Below are 27,543 nucleotides of genomic sequence, written 5' to 3'. Positions count from 1 at the left end.
GAGTGTTGAAACCAAACCTGGTTCAAACCAGTATGTATAACGTGAAATAATGAACCTAGTCTTTCTTCTGAGCGAAACAAACAAACAATAACTTTACAACATTTGAAGTGACGGTTTCTTTCAGTCTCAAAGATATTAAATGTTATTTATGATGTGATGTTAACGTGTTTAAGGATACTCAGAAGTATTAAAACAATTTATATGAGATATTCGGATAACTCATGACAACATCTGGAGCAATGCCTTGTTTCTTCATCCAGGTCTACTGGATTCGCTTCTGTGATACAAGACAGAACATTACTGATGAAAGTCTGTTAGAAACCAGGTATGTGATGAAGGATAGAATATTACTGACAAAATTCCGGCAAAACTGAAGTATGTGGTTCAAGATAGAACAGTACTGACGAAAGTCCGTCACAACTGAAGTGTGTGATTCTAGATGGAACGTTACTGACAAAAGTCCGGTACAACTGAAGTGTGTGATTCTAGATAGAACAGTACTGATGAAAGTCCGTCACAACTGATGTGTGTGATTCTAGATGGAACAGTACTGACGAAAGTCCGTCACAACTGAAGTATGTGATTCTAGATAGAACGTTACTGACAAAAGTCCGTCACAACTCAAGTGTGTGATTCTAGATGGACAAAAGTCCGCTACAACTCAAGTGTGTGATTTAAGATAGAACATTATTGACGAAATGGGTAACTGTCTCCGACTCGTGCCGAGCGTAATAAGTTGACAGTTGTGTACCAATATTAAGACTCGGTACATTCACGACGATCGATTTTACACCGAATGGTTCCGAAATAAGTTTAAGGCACACAATGTCTGTAAACTGAGTAAAATCCATGACACGGTATTGATTTTGATCACAGCTGCGTTTTGTCAGCAATATGCGTTGAGATATACCTAAACACACGTGAAGATTAATGTATATAGGCATTACATTATAAAAGCAAACAATCCACTGACCATCTGTATTTTTTCGGAAAGATTTTCATTCATTAGGTTATAACACTACATATTAATGGTCGTGCTATTTTAGCCCAGGATATTATGTATCGGTTAATTGTGATTCTAGTCAGAGTGTTGTTTCTGTTTCCAAGGGAACGACAGGCCACGTTTTTATAGAATTCCTAGAAACTATAATCCCACTAAAGTTGATGTAAACATCGGACGGTACAGCAAATGTAACAGTTCCGATAAACTATTATGGAATTCGCCAAACTAAAAGCATGGCCAAACTGGTTGTCACATGTAATGCACCCAGTCTGATTACAGTGAGGCCCAGTATGTCTCCCACCGTCCTCGAATTCGGCATCTCAGTCGGTTTTTCATTCCACAACGGTGGCAAAGAGTGACGTATAAGTCTGGCACAATGAAGGAAAAATGTATCTGTGAAATCTGCACGTGCGGGTAAGCATAAATATGTGATTATTTCAAAATAACAATCGGATAAATATGTGATTATTTCAGAATAACAATCGAATAAATCATTAACCTAAAAGTTACCTAATGACTTATTAAACTTTAACTCACAGGCTTATTCTGGTACTTGTAAGTAATGTGAACTAAATATTATACACGTTTGTTTCTTTCTGTGAAGAACCTCAGATATTGGTGAATAAAACGAATTGTTAATTTAATATATACTATTCTTCAGTCTAGGTTTGTTTAAAGATTTTTAGCGAATATTGAAATTCAACTGTTTTTTAAAATACTCTCTTACGACGAAAATTGCTTGGTTCTGTTTTGGGAAAAACTACACATTGAACCAGATGTGTTCTCTTTATTTCATGGTATCGAACCTCGTATTTTAGTGTTGTAAGTCAGTAAATTTAAATACTGGAGACAAATCTGCACGGATGAAGTTTTTCTCAGATAACATGCTTAATTTGGCAAGGGTCAATGCAATATATTTGTATTTAAAACTTGTAAGACCTTATAAATGTATCACAGACGTTATCGCGGATCGAAGTTGTACCTCTCTACACAGTTTCAACTTTGGAATGCTAATATCAACAGTAATAGCATGCGCCATCTGGTGGTGTACTGGGGAATATAGACTACTTAATACGTGAGGGTTGCATTCAACTTGAAGCATATGACTGCGTATTACATTTATATTTAATCTGAATTGTGATTATTCTAAGATTCCGATTAGAAATAAGCTTGTATAATCTCAAGTTCTGCAAATTAAATTAATTTTAAATAAATACATTGACATGTTACAGGAAAATAAAGGCAAACTAGGTAATTGTGATATTTTTTATTTTTGTCGTGTATTTTGAATTTGGTATTAATAAGTATTATTATATTTATTTTATTAGTATTTATTATTATATTACACTTATTATATATCTATATTTAATATATTACTATTATATTAATATATTATATTACATTTATTATATATTTATATTTAATATATTAATATCATATTAAATATATTACATTTATTATATATATATTTATTTAATATATTAGTATTATATTAATAAATAAGAGTAACTGCGTGTATGTGTGTTTTTTTTTCAAAAGAATTGTTCTCAAAACAAATGAAAAGTCTTTTGACCTCCATGATTAAAAGTTAATGAATCAACTTCAACACCCATCTCTGTCCCTTACGTACATTCCAGCAAATTTCAAGATCCACATCCTTTGGTTCTGGGTACAGGCATTTCCTCTGATACATCTTTTCCCACCCCACGATGCAAAACAATAATTTGTTCAAGTCCTCAGTCGCTGGAATCCTCTTTCAACAGCAAAGATCTTCCTTATCGTCCCAGGGCAGGATCCACGGAGGTCGATAGACCTCCCTCGAATAAAGACAGTCCTCTCTACCTGTCTCAGGAAGAGACTTATGATCAATCAGACCTTGATGCTTTCTCCCTTTCTAATCCTGGGGGGCTTTAATGGACATCATCCCCTCTGGGGAAGTGCTGACAGGAGGGGTCGCTCTGTAAAGTGTATGCTCCCTGATCACAACCTTTCTCTTTTCAATACTGGTTCTTCTACTTATTTTCATACACCTAGTCAGTCCTTTACTGCTATTGATCTCTTGGTTTGCTCCCCTTCACTATTCTCCCACTTTTCATGAAAGGTTGACAGTAACCCACGAGGCAGTGATCATTTTCCTACAATTTGGAAAGAGACTGGCCGTGGTTAATGCCACATGACCAGCGTGCCTCGATGGAAGGTGAACCAGGCCAACTAGCCCTCTTTCACTGCTTTTTTCCAAGTTGATTCTCGCTTCTTCTGTTAGCCATCAGTAGACGACTGTGTGGTAGCATTAGCTGACTGTATTATACAAGCAGCTGCTCAACGTATTCCTAAAACCTCGACATGTTTTCCACGATATCCTTGTCTGTGTTGGAATCCTGCCTGACACATGGCACGGAAGGCTCAAAAGCGGGCCTGGGATACATTTTGTAGGTATCCCAAACTCTTACACTACATCGCTTTCCAGCAGACCCGTGCACATGCTTGGTGGGTAAGACATCAAAGCCAAAAGGAATCTTGGATTAAGTTCACAACCAGCATATCTTCTACCACCAGTTCCAAAGTCATATAGGACAAGATTCGAAAGGTCAGTGGGCAATATAATTCTGTCCTACTCTCGATCTTGCTCTCTGATAGGCAGGAAGTAACTGATACCTGGCGCATTGCCGATACTCTAGGTGGAAGCCTTTCCAGGTATTTAGCACTTCTGCTTCTTCTTCCACTTTTTCCAACCTTCAAAATTCGGGCAGAGTGATCGCCTCTTTCTTTTCGAGCTGATTGTCTCTATCACTATAATCGTCCCTTTACACTGGTGGAACTCAAACTGGCCTTTCATCAGTCTGGCAGTACATCGGTTGGACCTGATGATGTACACTATGAAGTGCTGCGTCATGTATCTCCTGCTTCTCTTGCTATTCTTCTGATTGTTTTTAACTGGATCTGGCAGGAGAATGTTTTTCCTGATGTCTAGCATCAGGCTATTGTCCTACCTTTCTCTAAGCCTGGGGGCGATCCCAAGATTCCTTCAAACTACTGTCCAATTGCTTTGACGAGCTGTCTCTGTAAGACCTTAGCGAGGATGGTTAATGCTTGTCTTGTTTGGTTCCTGGAATCAAATAACCTCCTCTCACCCACCCAGTGTGGGTTTTGATGACAGCACTCCACCATAGACCTCCTGATTAGACGTGAAAACATCAATCAGAGAAGCCTTTCTCAAACGACAACATCTTGTATCAATATTCTTTGACATTGAGAAGGCTTGTGACACAACATGGAGGTATGGCATTTTGCGAGACTTCCATATATGTGGGTTACGTGGCCATTTACTCATTTTTGTTAAAAAAAATTTAATGGACAGCAGATTCCAAACCCTGTGGGTTCGACACTTTCCCTTTCCTTTCTACAGGAACTTGGAATCCCTCAGGACTGTGGTTTGAATGTCACACTTGTCATTATAAAGTTTAAAGCTATCACTGAATAACTCCCTCTTACTGTTACAAATAGGCTCTATGTCGACGACTTTCACATCTCATGTCAGTCATTGAACATGAGGTATATTAAACGGCAGCTACAGACTGCCCTCAATCATTTACTGAAGTGGACCTCACAGCAGACGGCTTTAACTTCTCTCTCTCTAAAATCGTTTATATGCACTTTTGCTGCCAACAGGATATTCATCCTGATCCTGAACTCCGTATAGGTGAAGTTATGCTGCCTGGGGTCCCTGAGACTAAGTTCTTGGGGCTTGTTTGACCTAGGCTGACCTTTATACCACACATCAAGCAGCTATGGGTCAAATGTACAAGAGCACTGGACATCCTCCGTGTCCTCTCTTCCACCACTTGGAGAGCGGATCCATGTTCTAAGCTAAAGATATATTGTGCTCTTATTCGATCGAAACTCGACTATGGATCAGTGGTCTGTGGTTCTGTCAGGATCTCAACCTTAACGATGCTAGACCCCATTCATTATCAAGGACTTCGGCTCTGCACTGGGGCTTTCTGCACTTCCCCAGTTCCGAGCTCATACATAGAGTCTCATGAACCTTCTTTGCACCTCCGCCATTTGCAACTATCTTCACTGTATGCTTCGAAACTTCGTTCCTTATCAGAGCATCCCACCTGGCGTTGTGTTTTCCTTCCTCTGTGGGTCATACTTTTTCAGAACAGACGATCTGCCATTGCTCCTTTGGCCTTCAAATCCAGGTGCAGTTGAATGAATTGGGTCTGTCCTTGGATAACACTGCTGTATCTACTGGTCAGCCCATCCCACCATCGCTTTTTACAGTCCCTAAATGTGACCTATCTTTAAGTCATTCGAGAAAAGCAGACACTCCTAATTGGAAATACTGTCTTTTATTTGCTGAACATCTTTCGAACCATCCTTCCATTCCTATTTATAGAGATGCTTCGAAATCAGGTGACGGTGTGGGCTCTTCCATGGTTTGTTGTGGTTCGGTGGTTGCGCGCAGAATCCCCTCTACAGCTTCTGTGTTCACTGCTGAACTGTATGCCATTTCTCTTGCCGTGGATCGCACAGAAGCTAAGCAGTACTCAAACTGCACTATTTATACTGATTCGCCTAGTTCCTACTGGCTGTGGAATCGCTTCACGATGGTCCACACCCTGTTCTCGCCGATATTCAAAACCGACTGGCCCATTTCTCTTTAGCATATACTTCTATCCAGATTTTTCTGGATACCGGGTGATGTTGGTATTCACGGGAACGAGCTCACCGACACTGCAGCTAAGTCTATCTGCTCTGGCACTATCACCGCTGTGTCTGCTCCATACACGGACTATGGTCCTATGTTCAAAGCTCGGTTCCGTGACAGCTGGCAGTCGACTTGGAATGAGCAACGTGACAACAAGCTTTTCCAAATAAAACCCTATATTGGACTTTGGCCGTCTTGCTTCCATAAGGATCGGAAGGAGGAAGTTGTTCTAACTAGACTACACATTGGTCACAGTTTTTTAACTCATCGTTTTCTTTTATCTGGAACTGATGCACCAGTGTGTAGTTTGTGTAACACTCAGGTCACTGTAAGCCACATTTTACTGTCTTGTCATCGTTATGACTCTCAACGATGGCACTATTTTAAACATGTTCTGTCCCAGGGTTTATACATAGCATTAGACAGTGTCATTGGTAATGGTGACACTGTCCACCTTGGTAAAGTTTTTAGTTTCTTAAAGGTCATTAAACTTGTTAATGTCATTTTAAAATTGTAATTTATACATTCGACCTTTTTAAATGTGATTTCCTTTTAAGATCACAATCCATCTAGTTCGATTTGAAATTAGAAAATGGCCATAACGTCAAATAACTCAGAACCAGGACTGGAAAGGCCAAATTCAGGTGACTGACGGTGTTTTTTGTACTTACCTGTTAGTCTTCCTGGCGAGTTATGATAATTACAATTATGCTACAGAAAGTATTTTATAACTTGTATTACTGTAGTTTTTCTCTTAACGTTGTAGACTAGATGTAAACATTGGTTTTATGTTATTTATGTGTTTTTTTTTTAACTTTGTTTTGTTTTACCTTAATTTCCTTTTATGAATTTTACTAAATTTACTTTTAACTTTTTACCGGATCTTTGGTGCAGATAGGCCTAGCTGCTTTATACCATGAAACATCAAACCAATCAACCAACCCACTATTCGTTGGTAAAAGAGTTGGCGATGGATGGTGATAATTGTTTGCCTACCTCTTGTCTTACACTGCTAAATTAGGGACGGCTAGCGCAGATAGATCTCATGTAGCGAAATTCAAAAACAAACAACAACGAAACTCCTAACGAAGCATGTTAACGGGTTGCACGTTCGCCGAGTGACACTATAGAATTTAATTTGAAACCAGCAATACATTTTTGTTTAGAAATGTATCAAGTGTTCCTGGGGAGAATGTGTATAGGATTTCCTGAGACTCTTGGCTGTTGGTGAAACAAAATCTCCTTTTAAAAAAGGATAAGAAGTTCTGATTCTGTTTTTTTTTGTAACGTATTTCAAAGAGAAATAAAAGTACATAGATGTACCAGCACTGAAAATAGAAACATACTGTTTACAATAATTCTATCAATAAGCGTTACATAGTTGACTCTGATGTTGGTGGATACACAACATTGGTAGTTTTTATGAAATTATATAACGAAAAGGGTCCTTCCTACCCTCTATGACCATTCTTATGTCATCCTGTATCAGTGACAAGATTAGTGCTGACTGATCAAGTAACTTCGAAACGTATCAGGAATAGATACACATATTGACGTTTATTTATATAGATAAACACAAAGATTAACGTTTATTTATATAGATATAGTCACATATTCATGTTTATTTATATAGATACACAGATATTTACGTTTATTTATGTAGGTACATGAATACTGACCTTTATTGGCGTTTATTTATATAGATACACACATATATTGACGTTTATTCATATAGATAGAACAGAACAAATTGGCTGTTGTATTGTGTCACTGACGAATAACTCCACTCACCGAATGAACCTTAAACCTAAGTGCAAGACGTAAGTTTAAACCGCGAATCCTTTTCTGAAATATAAATCATTGTTACGAACAATTTTCACGTGATCCCCCGCTACTACAGCGTTAAAATCAGAGGTTCGATTTTCCCTCGGTGGACTCAGCAGATATCGCGATGTGGCTTTGCAATACGCACAACACACAGTTTTCACGTGTCACAACCGCGTTATATGTTTCACACAATTTCGTTCTTATGTGGTCGAAATTACATTTTCAATAAATTCACATTGTCGCATCATAAGCAGTTATGGAGTAAGTTGTATGTTGTATACATATTTTTTTTTTTTATAAACCAACTGGTAGTGACACCTTTTAGTTTACCTCATCAGAGTACATGAGACATAATGATAAATTACAATGAAAATCCTGCGGGGAATTCATGAACAAAATATGAAAACCAAAACAAATTCACACTCCAAAAACTTACGTGTTATAACAAGCAGATTTCCATTTGTAACTTTTAACAATTTATATCACTTACTTTAGCCATGCCGGCCCGGCATGGCCAGGTGGGTGGAGGGCGCTCGATTCGTAATCTGATGGTCGCGGGTTCTAATTTTCGTCACACCAAACATACTCGCACTTTCAGCCGTGGGTAGTTAAAACGTCGATCAATCCTACTATTCGTTGGTAAAAGAGTAGCCCAAGAATTGGCGGTAGATGGTGGTGACAAGCTGTCTTCTCTCTAGTCTTACTACACTGCTAAATTAGGGACGGCTAGAACAGATAGCCCTTGTGTAGCTTTGCTCGAAATTCAAAAATCGAACCATACTCAGACCAATAAAAATTTGGATATAGGTAAGTTTCACCAATACGTGTCGACCAACAGTTTTATATCATTGAATAAAACTCAAAGTTATCTCGTAAGTACCACGCCAATTTAATTTGTTTTTTTTACGTTACGATTTTGTGTTACATTTCGATCCATCAGTTTTTAAGCTATAAAATATAATTTGGTTGAAATGTTTAGGTAACTCCAATCAATTATCGTGAAACTGCTATGCTGCTGTTATACATACATATGTTACAGTAATACTGTTTGATATTATAGAACATATGTTTCAGTAATACTGTTTGATATTATAGTACATATGTTTCAGTAATACTGTTTGATATTATAGTACATATGTTTCAGTAATACTGTTTGATATTATAGAACATATGTTTCAGTAATACTGTTTGATATTATAGAACATATGTTTCAGTAATACTGTTTGATATTATAGTACATATGTTTCAGTGATACAGTTTGATATTATAGTACATATGTTTCAGTAATACTGTTTGATATTATAGAACATATGTTTCAGTAATACTGTTTCATATTATAGAACATATGTTTCAGTGATACTGTTTGATATTATAGAACATATGTTTCAGTAATACTGTTTGATATTATAGTACATATGTTTCAGTAATACTGTTTGATATTATAGTACATATGTTTCAGTAATACTGTTTGATATTATAGAACATATGTTTCAGTAATACTGTTTGATATTATAGTACATATGTTTCAGTAATACTGTTTCATATTATAGAACATATGTTTCAGTAATACTGTTTGCATATTATAGAACATATGTTTCAGTAATACTGTTTCATATTATAGAACATATGTTTCAGTAATACTGTTTCATATTATAGAACATATGTTTCAGTAATAGTATATACATATGTTTCATATTATAGAACATATGTTTCAGTAATACTGTTTGATATTATAGAACATATGTTTCAGTATACTGTTTGATATTATAGAACATATGTTTCAGTAATACTGTTTGATATTATAGAACATATGTTTCAGTACTGTTTGATATTATATACTGTTTGATATTATAGTACATATGTTTCAGTAATACTGTTTGATATTATAGAACATATGTTTCAGTAATACTGTTTGATATTATAGAACATATGATACTGTTTTATAGAACATATGTTTCAGTAATACTGTTTGATATTATAGTACATATGTTTCAGTAATACTGTTTCATATTATAGAACATATGTTTCAGTAATACTGTTTCATATTATAGAACATATGTTTCAGTAATACTGTTTCATATTATAGAACATATGTTTCAGTAATACTGTTTCATATTATAGAACATATGTTTCAGTAATACTGTTTCATATTATAGAACATATGTTTCAGTAATACTGTTTCATATTATAGAACATATGTTTCGGTGATACTGTTTGATATTATAGAACATATGTTTCAGTGATACTGTTTGATATTATAGTACATATGTTTCAGTAATACTGTTTCATATTATAGAACATATGTTTCGGTGATACTGTTTGATATTATAGAACATATGTTTCAGTGATACTGTTTGATATTATAGAACATATGTTTCAGTGATACTGTTTGATATAAAATATTACATTAAATCAAATCTTTTTCATTTCCTTCTTTTATTAATCGTAACATTGTTTTTGTTGTTTGGTTTAAAGAAAAGCCACCTTCGACTTTTGAACCCTGAATGTTAGCATATATCAGTTTGTTTGTTTTGAATTTCGTATAAGCAAAGCTACATGAGGGCTATTGGCGCTAGTAATCCCTAATTTATTGGTGTCAGACTAGAGGGACGGCAGTTAGTAATCACCACCCACCGCCAACTCTTGGACTACTCTTTTACCAACGAATAGTGGGATTGACTATCACATTATAAATCCCCACGGCTGAAAGGGCGAGCATGTTTGATGTGACGGGGATTCAAACACACCCTACTCGGATTACGAGTCGAGTGTCTTAACCACTTGGTATGAATGTAATATAAAAGCCTATTGTTCTGACAATAACCTATCAGTACAACTGAAATTTTGTTCTAACTGTGACCGCCGGTCTAAATATAATGTAAAATATTATGATTTAAACAACAGCGTAAAATCTATTGTTCTTATCTCAGTAAAATCTATAAACAAATTTGTATAACTGTTAGCCAATAAACTGATAATCGTATTTGTATAACATGATACCAGAGGTCTAAATAATAAATGTTAAAAACAATCAACGATGTTGAGCTATTTTTTTACGTTTCTTTTTTAGTGACATAGAAAGATATAATTTTTTATCATGCCCTGGTAATCTGCATAATTTTATTTCGAACAACCTTTCAGGTCATGTTGACAAGTAGGACTGTTATCCAACAATTTTTTTTTCTACATTTATGAGGCTTCTCAGTGGCACAGCGACAAGTCTACAAAATGAGTTTCGATACCCGTGGTGGTTACGGCACAATAAATCTATTATGTAGCTTTGTGCTTAACTTCCAACGCACATATACACTTATTAGAAATTTATTATTTTTCCTGCCTTTAAACGAAATGTGCTCTTCAAATCTTATTCAACCACTGAGCAGGAAGTGTTTATGTAACAAGTACATCGGGACATGCGCACTTCGAACGGTTCTATTGCACGGAACTTATGCCCATAATTTAAGTATTCAGAAAGCATTATATTTATTTTTAGTATTGTCACGCAATTTTTTGCCAAGTAGTAGTAAGAAATAGAGAAACGCAATGAAATCAACAGTGCTTAACCTTTGAACTTTTCTAGTCACATTATGAACAAACTAGACTGTTTTTCTTCTTGTTTTTTTAACGGTTTTAACATTAAATCATATCAGTTAATGTTACCAGATGGCATATTAAGTTAGAAAACATTTATTATTTAGCTCTTCATTTATTATAATCTTAAAAAAAAATTTTCCACCGTAAACTGGAGTTTCTCGCTGTTGACCAACTAACTTTCAAATTGTTGTAAACTCGTTTTATGGGTTTTTTTCAAGGCTAAATATTTCGATGCACACATGTAAACATATTATAATCTGCTGACCTGAACGGTTCAGGCATGGTGTGTCTAGTTGGTTAAAGCACTCGTCTCTTAATCCAAGGGTCGCGGCTTCAAACCCCATCACACCAAAAACGATCGCCCTTTCAGCCGTGGGGTTGATATAAAGTGACAGTCGATCCCACTATTAGTTGTTAAAAGAGTAGTCCAAGAGTTGGTGGTGGATTGTGATGAGTAGCCGCCTTCCCTCTAGTCTTACACTGACAAATTAAGGATGCCTGACGCAGATAGCTCTGGTGTAGCCTTTCGCGAAATTCAAACAACCAAACTTTAACAGCTCAAAGTAAAGCTATCTTTGGGATGTGTATATTTATATTTTCTTGTATCAATGCCACATTTGGTTGTCTGCTGAGTCCACTCTTTGGGACGACTCCTAAATATTTAAATTTGCGTAATTTTCAGCTTTCTGTCAGTATTTTTGAAGGATTTGTTTGTTTGTGTTTTAATTTCGCGTAAAGCTACACGACCTCTATCTGCGTTAGCCGTCCATAATTTAGCAGTGTAAGGCTAGAGGGAAGTCATCACCCCCCCGCCAGAGGGGCTACTCTTTTACCAACGAATAGTGAGATTGACCGTAACATTATAAGGCCCCCACGGCTGAAATGCCGAGCATGTTTGGTTTGACGGGGATTCGAACCCGCAACCCTCAGATTACGAGTCGAGTGCTTTAACCACCTGGCCATGCCGAGCCATTGTTGAATGAGAGAAGAAAATACAATATTCGCAATAAAGTTCAAGATATGCTTACTGGCAAAGCACACAAAACATTAAACGTGTAGAAAGAAACAAAACTTATACGTATTATTCGGTCGAAATACTCTTGTCTGTTTTGTTCTAGATTTTAAAACTTAACATTTTCAAACATTAAATACTCTGTCCTTTAATTAGAAGAATAAAAAATGACCCAAGGTCAGATATCGAAATTTTTTTCATTTTTTAAAACTTTAGAAGAATATCTCCTAATAAGTAAATGTCCGCCCCAAATCTGCTTAATTAGGCTTAATCAGTCTTAAGATAATCTAATAATTACCAAAGCTCAGGTTAGGATCGCGCCCCCTACCCATAAAAAGAGAGACTTTAAGTGTGTACTTTAAGCTTTTTCTAAGTTATTACGCACAACGAAAAACAAAACAAAATATGATCTATAGACTGCGTCTTAAGTGTCGCACATTTTGAAAATGGAATATAATATAATTATAATTTAAAACAAAAAAATGAAAAAAAAACTTATACCAAAAGAAGAGAACTTTTAATATCCATTGCATTTTAAAATCACAAGAGGAAGAGCGTCCGAGACTAAAACGTTTTTTTTCGTAGTATTAGGTTTTTATTTTATTTTTTGTTTTCGATTTTAACGTACCACAGCGGATGTTTTAGCCGTATTTATAATCTAGCAGAATTAAAATCTATTGGTATTGAAAATGACTTCCACCAGTAAGTGTCCTGCTATAAGTATTGGTGTTGAAGAATGGCTTCCATTTGTAAGTGTCTTGCAATAAGTATTGGTGTTAAAGAATAGCTTTCATTAATTAGTGTCCTTCTATAAGTATTGGTGTTGAAGAATAGCTTCCACCAGTAAGTGTCCTTCTATAAGTATTGGTGTTGAAGAATGTCTTCCATCAGTAAGTGTCCTGCTTTAGTATTGGTGTTGAAGAATGTCTTCCATTTGTGTCTTGCTATAAGTATTGATGTTCAAAAATTGCTTCCATTAGTAAGTGTCCTACTATAAGTATTGGTGTTGAAGAATAGCTTCCACCAGTAAGTGTCCTGCTAAAAGTATTGGTGTTGAAGAATGGCTTCCACCAGTAAGTGTCCTGCTATAAGTATTGGCTTCCACCAGTAAGTGGCCTGCTGTAAGTATTGGCTTCCACCAGTAAGTGGCCTGCTGTAGGTATTGGCTTCCACCAGTAAGTGTCCTGCTCTAAGTATTGGTGTTGAAGAATGGCTTCCACTAGTACGTGTCCTGCTCTAAATATTGGTGTTGAAGAATGGCTTCCACTAGTAAGTGTCCTGCTAGAAGTATTGGTGTTGAAGAATTGCTTTCACCAGTAAGTGTCCTGCTGTAAGTATTGGTGTTGAAGAATGGCTTCCACCAGTAAGTGTCCTGCTGTAAGTATCGGTGTTGAAGAATGGCTTCCACCAGTAAATGTCCTGCTCTAAGTATTGGCTTCCTCCAGTAAGTGTCCTGCTGTAAATATTGGTGTTGAAGAATGGCTTCCACCAGTAAGTGTCCTGCTGTAAGTATTGGCTTCCTCCAGTAAGTATCCTGCTATAAGTATTGGTGTTGAAGAGTGGCGTCTACCAATAAGTGTCCTGCTATAAGTATCGGTGTTGAAGAATGGCTTCCACCAGTAAATGTCCTGCTCTAAGTATTGGCTTCCTCCAGTAAGTGTCCTGCTGTAAGTATTGGTGTTGAAGAGTGGCTTCTACCAATAAGTGTTCTGCTATTAGTATTGGTGTTGAAGAATGGCTTCCTCCAGTAAGTGTCCTGCTATAAGTATTGGTGTTGAAGAATGGCTTCCACCTACTATAAGTATTGGTGTTGAAGAATGGCTTCCACTAGTAAGTGTCCTGCTATAAGTATTGGTGTTGATGAATGGCTTCCACCAGTAAGTGTCCTACTATAAGTATTGGTGTTGAAGAATGGCTTTCACCAGTAAGTGTCCTGCTATAAGTATTGGTGTTGAAGAATGGCTTCCACCAGTAAGTGTCCTGCTATAAGTATTGGTATTGAAGAATGGCTTCCACCTACTATAAGTACTGGTGTTGAAGAATGGCTTCCACTAGTAAGTGTCCTACTATAAGTATTGGTGTTGAAGAATGGCTTCCACCAGTAAGTGTCCTGCTATAAGTATTGGTGTTGATGAATGGCTTCCACTAGTAAGTGTCCTACTATAAGTATTGGTGTTGAAGAATGGCTTCCACCAGTAAGTGTCCTACTATAAGTATTGGTGTTGAAGAATGGCTTCCACCAGTAAGTGTCCTACTATAAGTATTGGTGTTGAAGAATGGCTTCCACCAGTAAGTGTCCTACTATAAGTATTGGTGTTGAAGAATGGCTTCCACCAGTAAGTGTCCAACCGTTCTTTCATGATACTTTTGTCATTGTTTATACTGAACGTTTTATGTTATTGAATAAACACTAGTTCTAAGAATTAGAATATCCTTTATCTTCGTTCTTTACATGTATAACATTTCGAGTTCATAGTTTCAACAACTGAGATTTTTTAATAAGGACCTTGACATGTAATTAGCCTAAGGAGATATTAACAGTACATTAGTTTGTCCAGAAAGAAATGTCGGAATTCTCACGATAGCATCTAGAAGCTGAATATTGACTAACTTATCGTTGGTTGGTTTAATCCAACGTTTGTCACTTACAAGGTGTCTTAATTGCCTGCTGTTTCAACTCTACACAGAGTAAGTTTCGCAACCACCAAGGCAGCATGGACAAGAAGGACTTTCGTCCGATTTCCTGTAAAACTTCAAACTTGGAATAAAAGCTACCGAAACTACATGGAACATCAACCAGGCATTTGGCCATAGATCTGTTACTGAACTAGAGTCCAGCGTTGGTTCCAAAGGTTTCGACATGGAGATAAAAGTCTTGAAGACCATGAAGGTCGTGGAAGGAAGCCATCCTTAGATGAAAACACATTAACGGAAGCAGTTGAGACAAACCTTCGCACAACAGTACGTGAGCTTTTAGAAAAGCTAGACACAAACAAATCAAGTATTGCCAACCTGAGTGCAATTGGAAATATGAAAAACTTGGATAAGTGGGTTCCACATGAGCTGACTGAAGATCAACAAAATCGGCGTTATCAGACCTGTCAAGGTTGACGCTCCAAAGATTGAACGAATTGGGAATTGAGGTTCTCCCTCATCCACCTTATTCCCCAAACTTTTCTCCCTACAGACTTTCATTTTTTTCAAGCACTTGGACAACTTTTTGAACAATAAACGCTTTCAAAGCCATGCAGCTGCAGAAGAAGCTTTCAGGGAGTTAATTGACCATAGAAACTCTGATTTCTACAGCAGGGACATAAACAGCATCGTTACACGTTGGTAAAAGTGTGTTGAAGCAAATGGTGCTTATTGTAATTAAAGCACGTTTTACAGTACTGATTTATACGTTTCCAAAGTCCACAGTTCAAAAACGATATTTATTTGTGGACAACCTGATAACACCCTCTCTTTACTTAGTTAAGGAACCAAGTATCCAACAAACAATTAACATTTTTTTCTTTATTTCTGTTTGCTGGTGGAAATCATTTTAATGTTTTGAAGTGTATGCTATGTTTACTTTGAGGAAGATGTAATAATTTGTTTCCATTTTGGAAAGCTCACGAACGTTTGAAATAACTGATTTTCAACAGTCGTTCGCGTACTAAAGATTTAATGGTATTTATTTAGAATCTTCTGAGCTTTAATAACAAGTAAGTGATGATAGGATTGTATATACTATCATTATTTTATTGAGACCTCATAGTGAAATACGGTCTTTTATCACCACTTTCAACTAATAGATAAAACACTTTAGTAAACTACTTTTTTATTATCTCAAGTGTAGAGCAACAATCACAGGCACGTGCAGTATATGTTTAGGTTTCTATAGCAACCCTAAAACAAGCATACGTCTGTTTCTGTGTAAAGTTTATGCTGTCTAGGAATTACTGGTGCACACGATATTTGATGGCGGGCAGGGTGCATACAGATTTACCATACTGTATAAGGTACTTCTGCACGTAATTGTATAAACGCCCACTAACATACAGACAGGTATTGATGGCATAAATATTTAGTGCTGAGTGTTCTTGATTCTTCTTTGTGTTACAAACAATTATTTTTTAGTAAACTGTAAACAATTCGAAAAAAAAAATGTTAAAGTCAGCTTGGTTCCATGTATAAATGAAAGTACAATAAAACATGGGAGCTAGCGATATTCAGATTAAGACATTTGTGTGAAAAATGTTTTATTTTTCTTTTGTTTGAGGTTGACTTCGCTAGTGCAGCGGTAAGTCTACGGATTTACAACGCTATAATCAGGGGTTCGATTTCCCTCGGTGGATTCAGCAGATAGCCCGATGTGGCTTTGCTATGACAAAACACACACACACACACAATGGGCTATCTGTACTCTGTCACGGGTAACGAAACCTGGACTCTATAGTTCTACGTCTGCAGACAAACCGCTGTGCCACTAGGGGTTGATTTCAGTCACACTGTATGTTTGTTTGTAACTTGAGATTCGAATAAATTGGATTTATTTTTACTCATTCGGGACACGTTCGGCAGACTGTATTGTTCCGTTTGTGTGTTCTAAAGCAGAGCCGCATTGGGTTATTTGCTGTGTCCATTGTGGGGAAACGAACCCCGGAATTTAGCGTTGTAAGTTCGTAAACTTATCGCTGTTGGAGGATGTATCATTATGAAATGTGATTTGGTTTTATAAATAGTTATTTATAAATTTTATAGATGGCGTAATAGTTACTGAGAAAAGCAAATCTTTCCGTCTTCATTTAAAACTATATGTTCTTAAAATCTCGAAATACAGATTCTCTCAGGTACTGTGCTAAAAATAAAAAATTATTATGGTGTGAAAATGACATCATCCTAAATTCGATATAGCTAGCTTCTATTTAAATATGATATCACTGATATTCAGAAATCTTCTAAATTATTTAGAGCCAAGGTTCAAACGTTAACTGTCTTGAAGTACCGTAAACACGCATACAAAAATAAATTAATTTTTGTTACACAACAGGGCGATTTCCTCACACCTAAATCTATCCTGTATGGATAACTTGCATTTCAGCATCAAAGCTTGTCGTTTATTTGTAAACCTGCTTGCCTCACTTATTTACTGTTTACATAGATATTAATATGAAACAGATTAAAATAATATAAGTTCTGAATAAATGATATTAACTTTCTGAGGCCACTGTCAGAAATTAAACGTTGGCTGACAGAATATTTACATTTTTACAATAGTTAACTGAAAATCTTCAAAATAATTTTTAGACATATCACTAACTATAAAAGATTTCTTTCAGTTATCACTCTGTCGAAGAGACATTCACCTGCTTTCTTTGGTAATGCTCAACAATATTCACCGTCAATTAACAACAAAACTGTGATTTGACCGTTTTTAGGCAAACGATGGTGTTTATGTTGGAAGCTTAGCATTCACGATGGTTTGTTTATTAGAAAGGTTTTTTTTAATCTGTATTTTTTTGATAACTTCTATGATATAACAGCAAAATAGTTAAATTCAGAAGTTTTATGTCATTGGAATGTAGCCAAAAAACCAATATAAAATTTACCAAGTAGTGTTTCAGCTAAGCCTTATGTTACGTTTATGCATTAGGCCTAAATTAGACTAATAATAGGCCTATTATTACCATTGTTATAGTGTCAATGGTTGAAAAGCTTTTTTTAAAGTGGTGAATAAATGTTAATTAATAAATATTGTTTTGGTATTTTAACACACGTATCACCTACTTGGCCTTAAAACGTAAATAAAAATAAACGTTTATTACTATCAAATATATTTTATCCTTTGTATAGTCAAAAAGAGTTGAAAGTTCGTGTAGGAGTGTCTACAATATGTTTTCTACTTGACCAAAGATGCAGTGAAAAGGTTCAAGAGTACTATTCAAGTTTCTTTCAGAGTGCAGAAGTTCCCGATAAGATATAATTTTTCTGCGTAGTTTTTTACGAAATATTTGGTGATTAAAGAATTACTTCGAGGCTGATGAAAAAGTAAAGAGAAGATGTGTTATATAGGTACAGACTAAATTTGATGATTTCGTTAGTTATTCAACAATGGTTTTCGGTTATTTTCGGAGGACTTTTATGCTGATCCTAATATGGTTAATTAGTTCACGTGGAGAGGACGCCAACAGAACAGATTTTTCTGTACTAGGTGTGATAGATTCAACAGAACGAGTTTAAAAAAAAATGTGTTTGAAGAGGAACATTATCTTAGCCTAATGGAACACCAATTGCATTTGATAAATTTGAAAAGTTTCAAAGAACTAGACGTTTCCTGAATTTTGTTGGTTTTACTAGATTCTATGAAAATTCTAGCACATAATGTTATTTTATCTTGTGATAAATAAATAAAAAAATTATAGTTGAATGCTATTTCTATTGTTGGTGTGTTTATTGTTTAGGCTGTAAGTAAAGAATTTATAAATGACCTCATTCTATTACTTCTACATTATATAAACATTCAAAACACAACTGTAATTGATGTAACAACTGCTTAAATTTTAATATTACGTTAAGTTAATGTGTGTGTTGGAATATATTATTTAACTTAACACGCGTTTCAAACGTCTCTTAAGTATTATTGATTAGATTATATATTAAGACTATGTCTCTGTTTGAAGGCTTCGCTGTTAATAACTTAGAGCAACATATTTTAGATTGGTGTATATCGATTTGGAAACATTACAGTTTGGAATTACTAAAATATAAGCACGGTGGCCATCTGATAGTACTATTTTGGTAACACTAAAATATAGGATAACTATACAGCAACCAGTTTCCAATCCTGTTTAAGCTTTTAACCAACCAATTTTATCTCCAGGTCTGTTGGTTTTGAAAAATGGATCGCTGACTACTGCCAGAGAACACTGTCCATCTTCTTTCTTACCAATTATTTCAGTTAGGCCTAGCGATTGTCGTACAGATCTGTGATTTACGGACGACCGCGCTCCGCCGTGGACTGTTATAAGAAAAACAGTTATATACCGTTGCGAATTCCCCATCACACCAAGCATTTTCAACAACCGTGAAGTCATTATAATGTAATGTTCAATCCCACTATTCATTGGTAAAAGAATAGCCTAAGTGTTGGCGGTTCCCTTTAGCCTTACACAACTAAATTAGGAACGGTTAGGGCAGATGGCCCTTGTATAGCTTTGGGCGAAATTCAAGCCAAATGACACAAATTGCTATTATTATTCAAATAAATGTTCGATTTGACATTTCAATAATATTTTCTAGCGATTCAAAACAAATGTTTTCATTTTAAATGTTTATTATCAAGTTTATTGATAACTAATATTAACTTACAATCAGAACCCCACCCTCAGTTTCTCCAGTGAATCAGTGGGAAGTCTGGAGGCTTATAACGCTAAGAAACTAAGTTTCGATACTCATTGTGGGCAGAGCACAGAGGGCATATTCTATATCTTTGTGTCTAACAACAAATGAACCAATCAGAGCAAGCTACCTGGTTAGAGCAAAACTAAAACTAAGTATAGCTAACTAAATATACTTTCCTTACGTTCTTGCGTGTGAATATTAGAATGCATAGTTTTATCAGTTGAGTATTGTCACATTTAACGCCATCTATATTATATTTTATTTCAGGAAGCACCGCTGTCCCCATCGTCCCAACGTTCCTTTCGCCGTGGATGACGACCATTTGGGTGCAGTATCGGCTTATCACAAGGAAAAAGATAGTCAAGAAGGTGCTTCTTATCTTCTAAAACTATGTTAGAATAAATTACTAACCAACACTATTACTAAAAGCAAATATTACTTATATACATATGTATAAGAATTCTGGTTTGAATATTTACCGGCTAATATAATTTCACATTTTAAATAGTATTGTAAGGTATTCTGACTTGTTGTTAAATAGTCAGGCTTAAATTTCGTTGGCAGATGATAATATGTAGTGAGATGTTTCTTTATAATGTTAATATAAGCACTGGACATTCAAAGGATAAAAGAATTAATTGGTTGAACATTTATTGTTAATGAAGGATTAACTCTGCCCTTCAGCGAATTGCATCTCGTAATTTTGTGTGTGTGTTTTCATTTAGCAAAGCCACCTTGGGCTATCTGCTGCGTCCACCGAAGGGAATCGAACCCCTGAATTTAGCGTTATTTTTTGTTTTTTTCATTATCAGTATTAGTTCTTCACTGTATTTTACCATATTTTTATATTAAGTGACGAATACGTGACTGCAAACTTAGTGGGTCTTATCCATACAAAAGGTAATTTTTGTTTGTACACGATCTGAAGCTAGAATCGTGGATGTTATATAAAATGACGAAAACGGTTAACAGTTAATTAGAGCAACGTTTTTTATTATTTCAAAAGTGGTCAGGTGGTTAGGGCGCTTTTTTTTTCTCGTGAGTTCGAATCCCGTCCCCTCAAACATGCCCGCCCTTTCAGCCGTGGAGGCGTTATAATGTAACGGTCAATCTGTTAGCAAAAGAATAGCCCAAGAGGTGGCGTGTGGGTGGTTAAGGCTAGCTGCCTTCCCTCTAGTCTGTATTAGGCACGGCTGTCATAGATAGCGATGCAGTAGCTTCGTGCAAAATTCAAATAATTTCAAATAAAATTAAGAAATCAACACCTAGAATTGGTGATTAAAATCCACCAATGGATAACTTTTGAACGCTCTAAGCAATGAGTTATGTTTCTTTAGAGCAGTGATTTCGAATTATTTCCCAAACCAGACCACTTCAAATGATGATTGTAAGTTCAAAGGTCAGGCCTATGCTTTGAGGGAAATACTTCATTCTCCAAATACGGGATATTTGATCATATTGTGACTCACGAGTTAGGCTTATGAGGGCCTAAAATGCCCGCGAGTCGCCTATTGGAAGCTGTAGTTTTAAAGGTCTGACTTATTTATTATAAAATAAATGTTGGTAGAAAGTAATGATTGCATTTTAAGAGTATTCTAAGCTCCCTGTGATAAAAAATCTTGAACGTACTTAGAAATATAACTGGATAAATCTTAACACACGCGCAAGAAACTCGTTATTGAAGTATAGAATGTATCTTAACCTAAGTAGATGAGTTAGCGATCACGATTGTTCTGTTAACAAGAACCTAACAGCAGAACTTACAATATGGTAGTACAAGTAATTTAGTTTGTTTTAAATTTCATGCAAAGCTACAAGAGGGCTATCTGCGTTAACCGTTCCCAATTTAGTAGTAATAGACTAGAAGGAAGGCAGCTGGCCAACACTTTCTACTGCTAATTTTTGAGGTGCTATTTTACCAACGAACAGTTGGATTGAAAGTCACATTATAACGCCCACTCCTGGGGCTGAAAGGTCAAGCACATTCGGTGACGGAAATTCCAACCTTTGACCCTTAGATAGCGAGTCGTACGCCCTAACCAACAGGTCATGAGTTGTACGAAGGACAGAAAATTGTCCTAATGTTTAATCCATTGAAAATTAACAAAAAAGAGATGTTAGTTACAAATGAAATATATTACTTTTGTATTAAAACCTATAAACTCCAATGTATGTATTAATATCATCAACATAAGTGTTTTTTATTCATATATCGTAAAATACAGATCACCCATTTCAGGTGAAGTAAGCAAAGTAAATGTGGAAATAGCCAGTCTTTTATCCTCAAACCCAGATGACTGGAGCATCTTAGCTTAAAAAAACCTATTCAACTTTGAACATTAACTCTCAAGTTAATAAATATTTTAGTTTGGACTTAATTCCGTTTCTGAAATTATCAGAAGCTTCAAAACGTTAGAAACATGCATAATTAATTGCTTATAGTGCTGAAGTTAAGTTACTGATGGCACTTTATGAAGAGCTTTCCAAAGACAAATTTAAGCCATTTAATTAGGTGGCCCGGCCTGTCCTAGCCTGTTAAGGCGTTTGACTCGTAATCCGACGGTCACGAGTTCGATTCCCGGTCGTACCAAACATGTCCACCCTTTCAGCCGTGGGAGCGTTATAATGTGACGACCAATCACTATCCGTTGGTAAAAAAAGTAGCCCAAGAGTTGACGGTGGGTGGTGGTGACTAGCTTCCTTCCCTCTAGTCTTACACTGCTAAATTAGGAACGGCTAGCGCAGATAGCCCTCGAGTAGCTTTGCGCGAAATTAAAACAAACATTTAATTAAAGTAAAGGGATTTCTGACTATACTTGAAATTTGTGTGAAATCGTTTTTGTTTACCTCATTCAGTCTACAAATGTTTGAACACGTCTATTTCAGAAGTTATCAAATTTAAACTAAGAGAAATACCTGTAGAAACATTTTAAACTAATATAAATATCTATACTATGAATTTAAACTAAGAGAAATACCTGTAGAAACATTTTAAACTAATATAAATATCTATACTATGAATTTAAACTAAGAGAAATACCTGTAGAAACATTTTAAAATAATATAAATATCTATACTATGAATTTAAACTAAGAGAAATACCTGTAGAAACATTTTAAACTAATATAAATATCTATACTATGAATTTAAACTAAGAGAAATACCTGTAGAAACATTTTAAACTAATATAAATATTCTATACTATGAATTTAAACTAAGAGAAATACCTGTAGAAACATTTTAAACTAATATAAATATCTATACTATCAATTTAAACTAAGAGAAATACCTGTAGAAACATTTTAAAATAATATAAATATCTATACCATGAATTTAAACTAAGAGAAATACCTGTAGAAACATTTTAAAATAATATAAATATCTATACCATGAATGTAAACTAAGAGAAATACCTGTAGAAACATTTTAAAATAATATAAATATCTATACTATGAATTTAAACTAAGAGAAATACCTGTAGAAACATTTTAAAATAATATAAATATCTATACTATGAATTTAAACTAAGAGAAATACCTGTAGAAACATTTTAAACTAATATAAATATCTATACTATGAATTTAAACTAAGAGAAATACCTGTATAAACATTTTAAACTAATATAAATATCTATACTATGAATTTAAACTAAGAGAAATACCTGTATAAACATTTTAAACTAATATAAATATCTATACTATGAATTTAAACTAAGAGAAATACCTGTAGAAACATTTTAAACTAATATAAATATCTATACTATGAATTTAAACTAAGAGAAATACCTGTAGAAACATTTTAAACTAATATAAATATCTATACTATGAATTTAAACTAAGAGAAATACCTGTAGAAACATTTTAAACTAATATAAATATCTATACTATGAATTTAAACTAAGAGAAATACCTGCAGAAACATTTTAAACTAATATAAATATCTATACTATGAATTTAAACTAAGAGAAATACCTGTAGAAACATTTTAAACTAATATAAATATCTATACTATGAATTTAAACTAAGAGAAATACCTGTAGAAACATTTTAAACTAATATAAATATCTATACTATGAATTTAAACTAAGAGAAATACCTGTAGAAACATTTTAAACTAATATAAATATCTATACTATGAATTTAAACTAAGAGAAATACCTGTAGAAACATTTTAAACTAATATAAATATCTATACTATGAATTTAAACTAAGAGAAATACCTGTAGAAACATTTTAAACTAATATAAATATCTATACTATGAATTTAAACTCGCAAATATGTCTATGCAATTATTTCAAACTCGTTAGACGAGGAAATTAAAATGCACAACCCCCAAGTGGCTAAAAATGAAATTAAAATGCATAACCCCCAAGTGGCTAAAAATGAGATTTTGATACTCGTGGTGGGCAGAATACAAATAGCTCATTCATTAGTTTTGTGTTTAACAACCACTAACCCAAAATGTAACATACGGAGTGGTTTCGTTAGCGGTTAGAGAGCGTTAGATTTGTGATCTGAAGATCATGCGTTCGAATTTTTGTCACCAAACATGTTCGTCATGGGGTCGTTATAAATGTACAATCAATCCAATTATTCTTTGATAAGAACCCAAGTGGCACAGCGGTGTGTCTGCGCTAAAAACTGTAGCCTTGTATTTAACTTAAAAAGCAAGTAAATTATTTGATGAAAGAGGACCCAAAATGATGTCGGTGGGTCGTTTATGAAAAATGATTTTATATTTTACTTTGAAATTAATGACAAATGTGTGTGTGTGTGTTTTCTTATAGCAAAGCCACATCGGGTTATGTGCTGTGTCAACTGAGGGGAATGGAACACCTAAAAAAAAAGCACACAAATCGTTCGTACTTAGACTATCTAATATCAAACAAAAGCCCCCCAGTGGCTCAGCGGTATGTCTGCGGACTTCCAACGCTAAAATCCGGGTTTCGATACCCGTGGTGGGCAGAGCACAGATAGCCCATTGTGTAGCTTTATGCTTAATTCAAAACAACAATCAAACAAAATTCATAGAAATGTCCTGGAAATGAAAGGTTATCAGAAAATATAAACGAAATGCATTACCATCAGCTAATTCTTCTACTCAAGCTTAAAATTAATAATAGTTCAGAAGGAAGAAGAGGTCTGAGAATAACCGACCACTCCCAGATCCATAGACAGAATCTCGATCCCGATTATTACTTTACTTCATATTATATTTTATTTCACATTATATTATTATTAATTTCATATTATTTTATTATTATTTTATTTCATATTATATTTTATTGTTATTTTATTTCACATTATATTATTATTAATTTATTTCATATTATATTTTATTGTTATTTTATTTCACATTATATTATTATTAATTTATTTCATATTATATTTTATTGTTATTTTATTTCACATTATATTATTATTAATTTATTTCATATTATTTTATTATTATTTTATTTCATATTATTTTATTATTATTTTATTTCATATTATTTTATTTCACTTAATTTTATTATTTTATTTCATATTATTTTATTATTATTTTATTTCATATTATTTTATTTCACTTAATTTTATTATTTTATTTCATATTATTTTATTATTATTTTATTTCATATTATTTTAATTATATATATATTTTCTAATGACAGATATTTTACAAGTATGCAGTTGTAAAGGGTAGGGCGATTCATTGTATAAATACTCATTACTCAACATTACATTCTTTGATATTCTCGATATTTAGTTAACTTTTGTAACACAGAGGTCTTTTATCTTATTTACACAGGAAATCTTATGTCACCTCTGTTAATAGTTCAGGAAGAATCTTTCGATTCCGTTTGGTGAATCGCCATCTTCTGGTCTCAATATAAATATTTTACTATTACCATATAAAGTGTTGTACCCACCACGAATTTGGAAATCTGGTTTTTAGCGTTATAAACATTCTGACTTATCTTTGAGCCAATAGAAATTTGTTTGCTTGTTATAGGGCAAAGCCACATTTGGCTATCTGTTGTGTTCCTCAAACCACAAGCTTTAGTGTTTTAACTCTGTAAATTGACCGGTATTTCAGTGGAGGACACCATTGGAAGATGAACGTTAGAAAATAACAATATTCACAATATCTGAGTAGAGAATTATCCCTGGTAAACAAGTATTAGGGAAAAACATGATCTTAAAACAAAATAAATAAGGCTTGCTATTGAACTGGAAAACAAATAACGAAATAAGACGATGATGGGGTGGATCATCACTTGATCATCACACAGAAGATTAATCCATCTACACTTTACATGGAGGATAAAATATTGAAGTTCTAAATCGTTACAAACTTTGCATATAATAACAGTAATATGAGAAGTCAGAAATCGTAAAATTGTTTTGATCTATTTGATAATGATAAAACTATAGCTAGTGCTGTAACTAGGTAGGTGCTAGGCTTGTGAAATAAATATTTTTATGAAAGTAGACAAGAAATCTCAGTTTGGCGATTCGCAAGTTTTCGACTTTTGGACGCTCTGATTAGCTGAAAATCGGTGCATATAAAGGATATAAAACTAACACTTTGTATTTTCAGATGACCTGCATGTATACTGTTTTGTTTTTAATTTCGCACACTAGGCTATCTGCGCTAGCCGTCCATAATTTTGTAACGTAACACCAGAGGGAAGGCAGCTAGTCATCACCAACCACCGTCAACTCTTGGGCTACTCTTTCACAAACGAATAGTGGGATTAACCGGAACATTATAACGCTCCTACGGCTGAAAGGACAAGCATGTTTGGTGTGACGGGGATTTAAACCCGCGACCCTCGGATTACGAGTTAACCTGGCCATGCCGGGCCGTATGTGTACTGATTTGCGTGTTCTCCTTCACTTTGTAGATAATATATGGGTTAGTTCCCTGAAGACACCAACTGTGTAGTGTATAAAGCATTGTGTACTGTAAGACTTACAGTCATCTAATGTTTATCTTTTAATTGGACGATAATTCCTGTTTCACCCTGTACTTCCCTCTGGATAGTTGAAAAGCGCTATATGCAGTGAAGATAGAATGACTATCCCATATCTAACTTCTGATGACCCATTACGAAGAAAATGCAGGTGAATTTTACATTGCTTTAATAAAGGTGTTTGTGACATATCCACAATCAAAGTGATAACGCAATCCGATGTCGTCTTATTTTACGATGTTGAGTTTTGTGTTGCAGTTATAAATAATCTAAGGAACTTAAACAATTTATTTCATAATAAACTGTGATTTCTAATAATTAATTTTAACTTGTTCCAGTTAATTGTAATGATAGAAAACGGACCAGTGATAAGACCGAAAAAGACAGTTAAATAGTATTAAAAGACATTGCATATGGGAATTGTTACACATAGGGAAGGTTTCCAAACATATATTATACCATCATGTATTTATTCACAGATTCCAAAGAACAAAGTAAACAATGGCAAGCTGCTTCAGAAGAGAAAATAATAGTCAATGATTCCTACCATAATCAAGATAATAAAGAGAATATTAACAAAAATTCACAAATTTTAACCACACCGCCACTAGTAAAGATGGTACAAGATTCTGGAAGTGGACAACCACAGGGGTCTTTGAAACATGCATCCAATAATATACATGATTCTTTGTCTCAAGTATCTAAAACATTGTCTATTAGACCAAAAGAGAATCTACGACCTTGTGGTGAAATGGATTTATACACAATACATCAACAAGATTATATAAAAAGGAATTTGGAAAAACTTCCCTACAACGTCCAAACACGTCAGTCAGGAACGAGGGAGACCTCGATATGCAAACCATATACTCCCAAGAGTATCAAACAAAGAATATTCAAAGATCACATGAAGCTACGAGAACAAATAAGATTACCACGAATACCATTTCTGAAGAGGAAGAAGACAAGTATTTCTCCCAAGATCATACAAAAAGTAAAGCATTTAAGGAAAACAAATTAAAAGACCTCACGTTTTCAACAATTTCCTCAA

At 34.6% G+C, this 27,543-nt stretch overlaps 1 protein-coding gene across 1 annotated transcript; it reads left to right on the top strand.

Moving 5' to 3' along the window:
• Nucleotides 1-1,021: 1,021 nt before the first annotated feature.
• On the top strand, nt 1,022-27,537 carry LOC143231775 (uncharacterized). Its single transcript, XM_076466421.1, has 3 exons — nt 1,022-1,417; nt 19,804-19,904; nt 26,972-27,537. The coding sequence occupies exons 1-3, from the start codon at nt 1,380-1,382 to the stop codon at nt 27,511-27,513; spliced, it is 681 nt and encodes a 226-aa protein (XP_076322536.1). The 5' UTR covers nt 1,022-1,379; the 3' UTR covers nt 27,514-27,537.
• Nucleotides 27,538-27,543: the final 6 nt, after the last annotated feature.

This window comes from Tachypleus tridentatus, chromosome 11, assembly GCF_004210375.1.
Source record: "Tachypleus tridentatus isolate NWPU-2018 chromosome 11, ASM421037v1, whole genome shotgun sequence".
Lineage (NCBI taxonomy): Eukaryota > Metazoa > Arthropoda > Merostomata > Xiphosura > Limulidae > Tachypleus > Tachypleus tridentatus.
The sequence above is the reverse complement of the archived record's forward strand: the minus strand, read 5'-3'. Positions and strand labels throughout refer to the sequence as shown.

What these genes read in the sequence shown, in the direction of transcription:
- LOC143231775 (XM_076466421.1), top strand. Translation starts at nt 1,380, where the DNA reads ATGAAGGAAAAATGTATCTGTGAAATCTGCACGTGCGG. An exon ending in TGTGAAATCTGCACGTGCGG is followed by an intron (nt 1,418 to 19,803) that starts GTAAGCATAAAT and finishes ATTTTATTTCAG; the next exon opens with GAAGCACCGCTGTCCCCATC. An exon ending in GGAAAAAGATAGTCAAGAAG is followed by an intron (nt 19,905 to 26,971) that starts GTGCTTCTTATC and finishes ATTTATTCACAG; the next exon opens with ATTCCAAAGAACAAAGTAAA.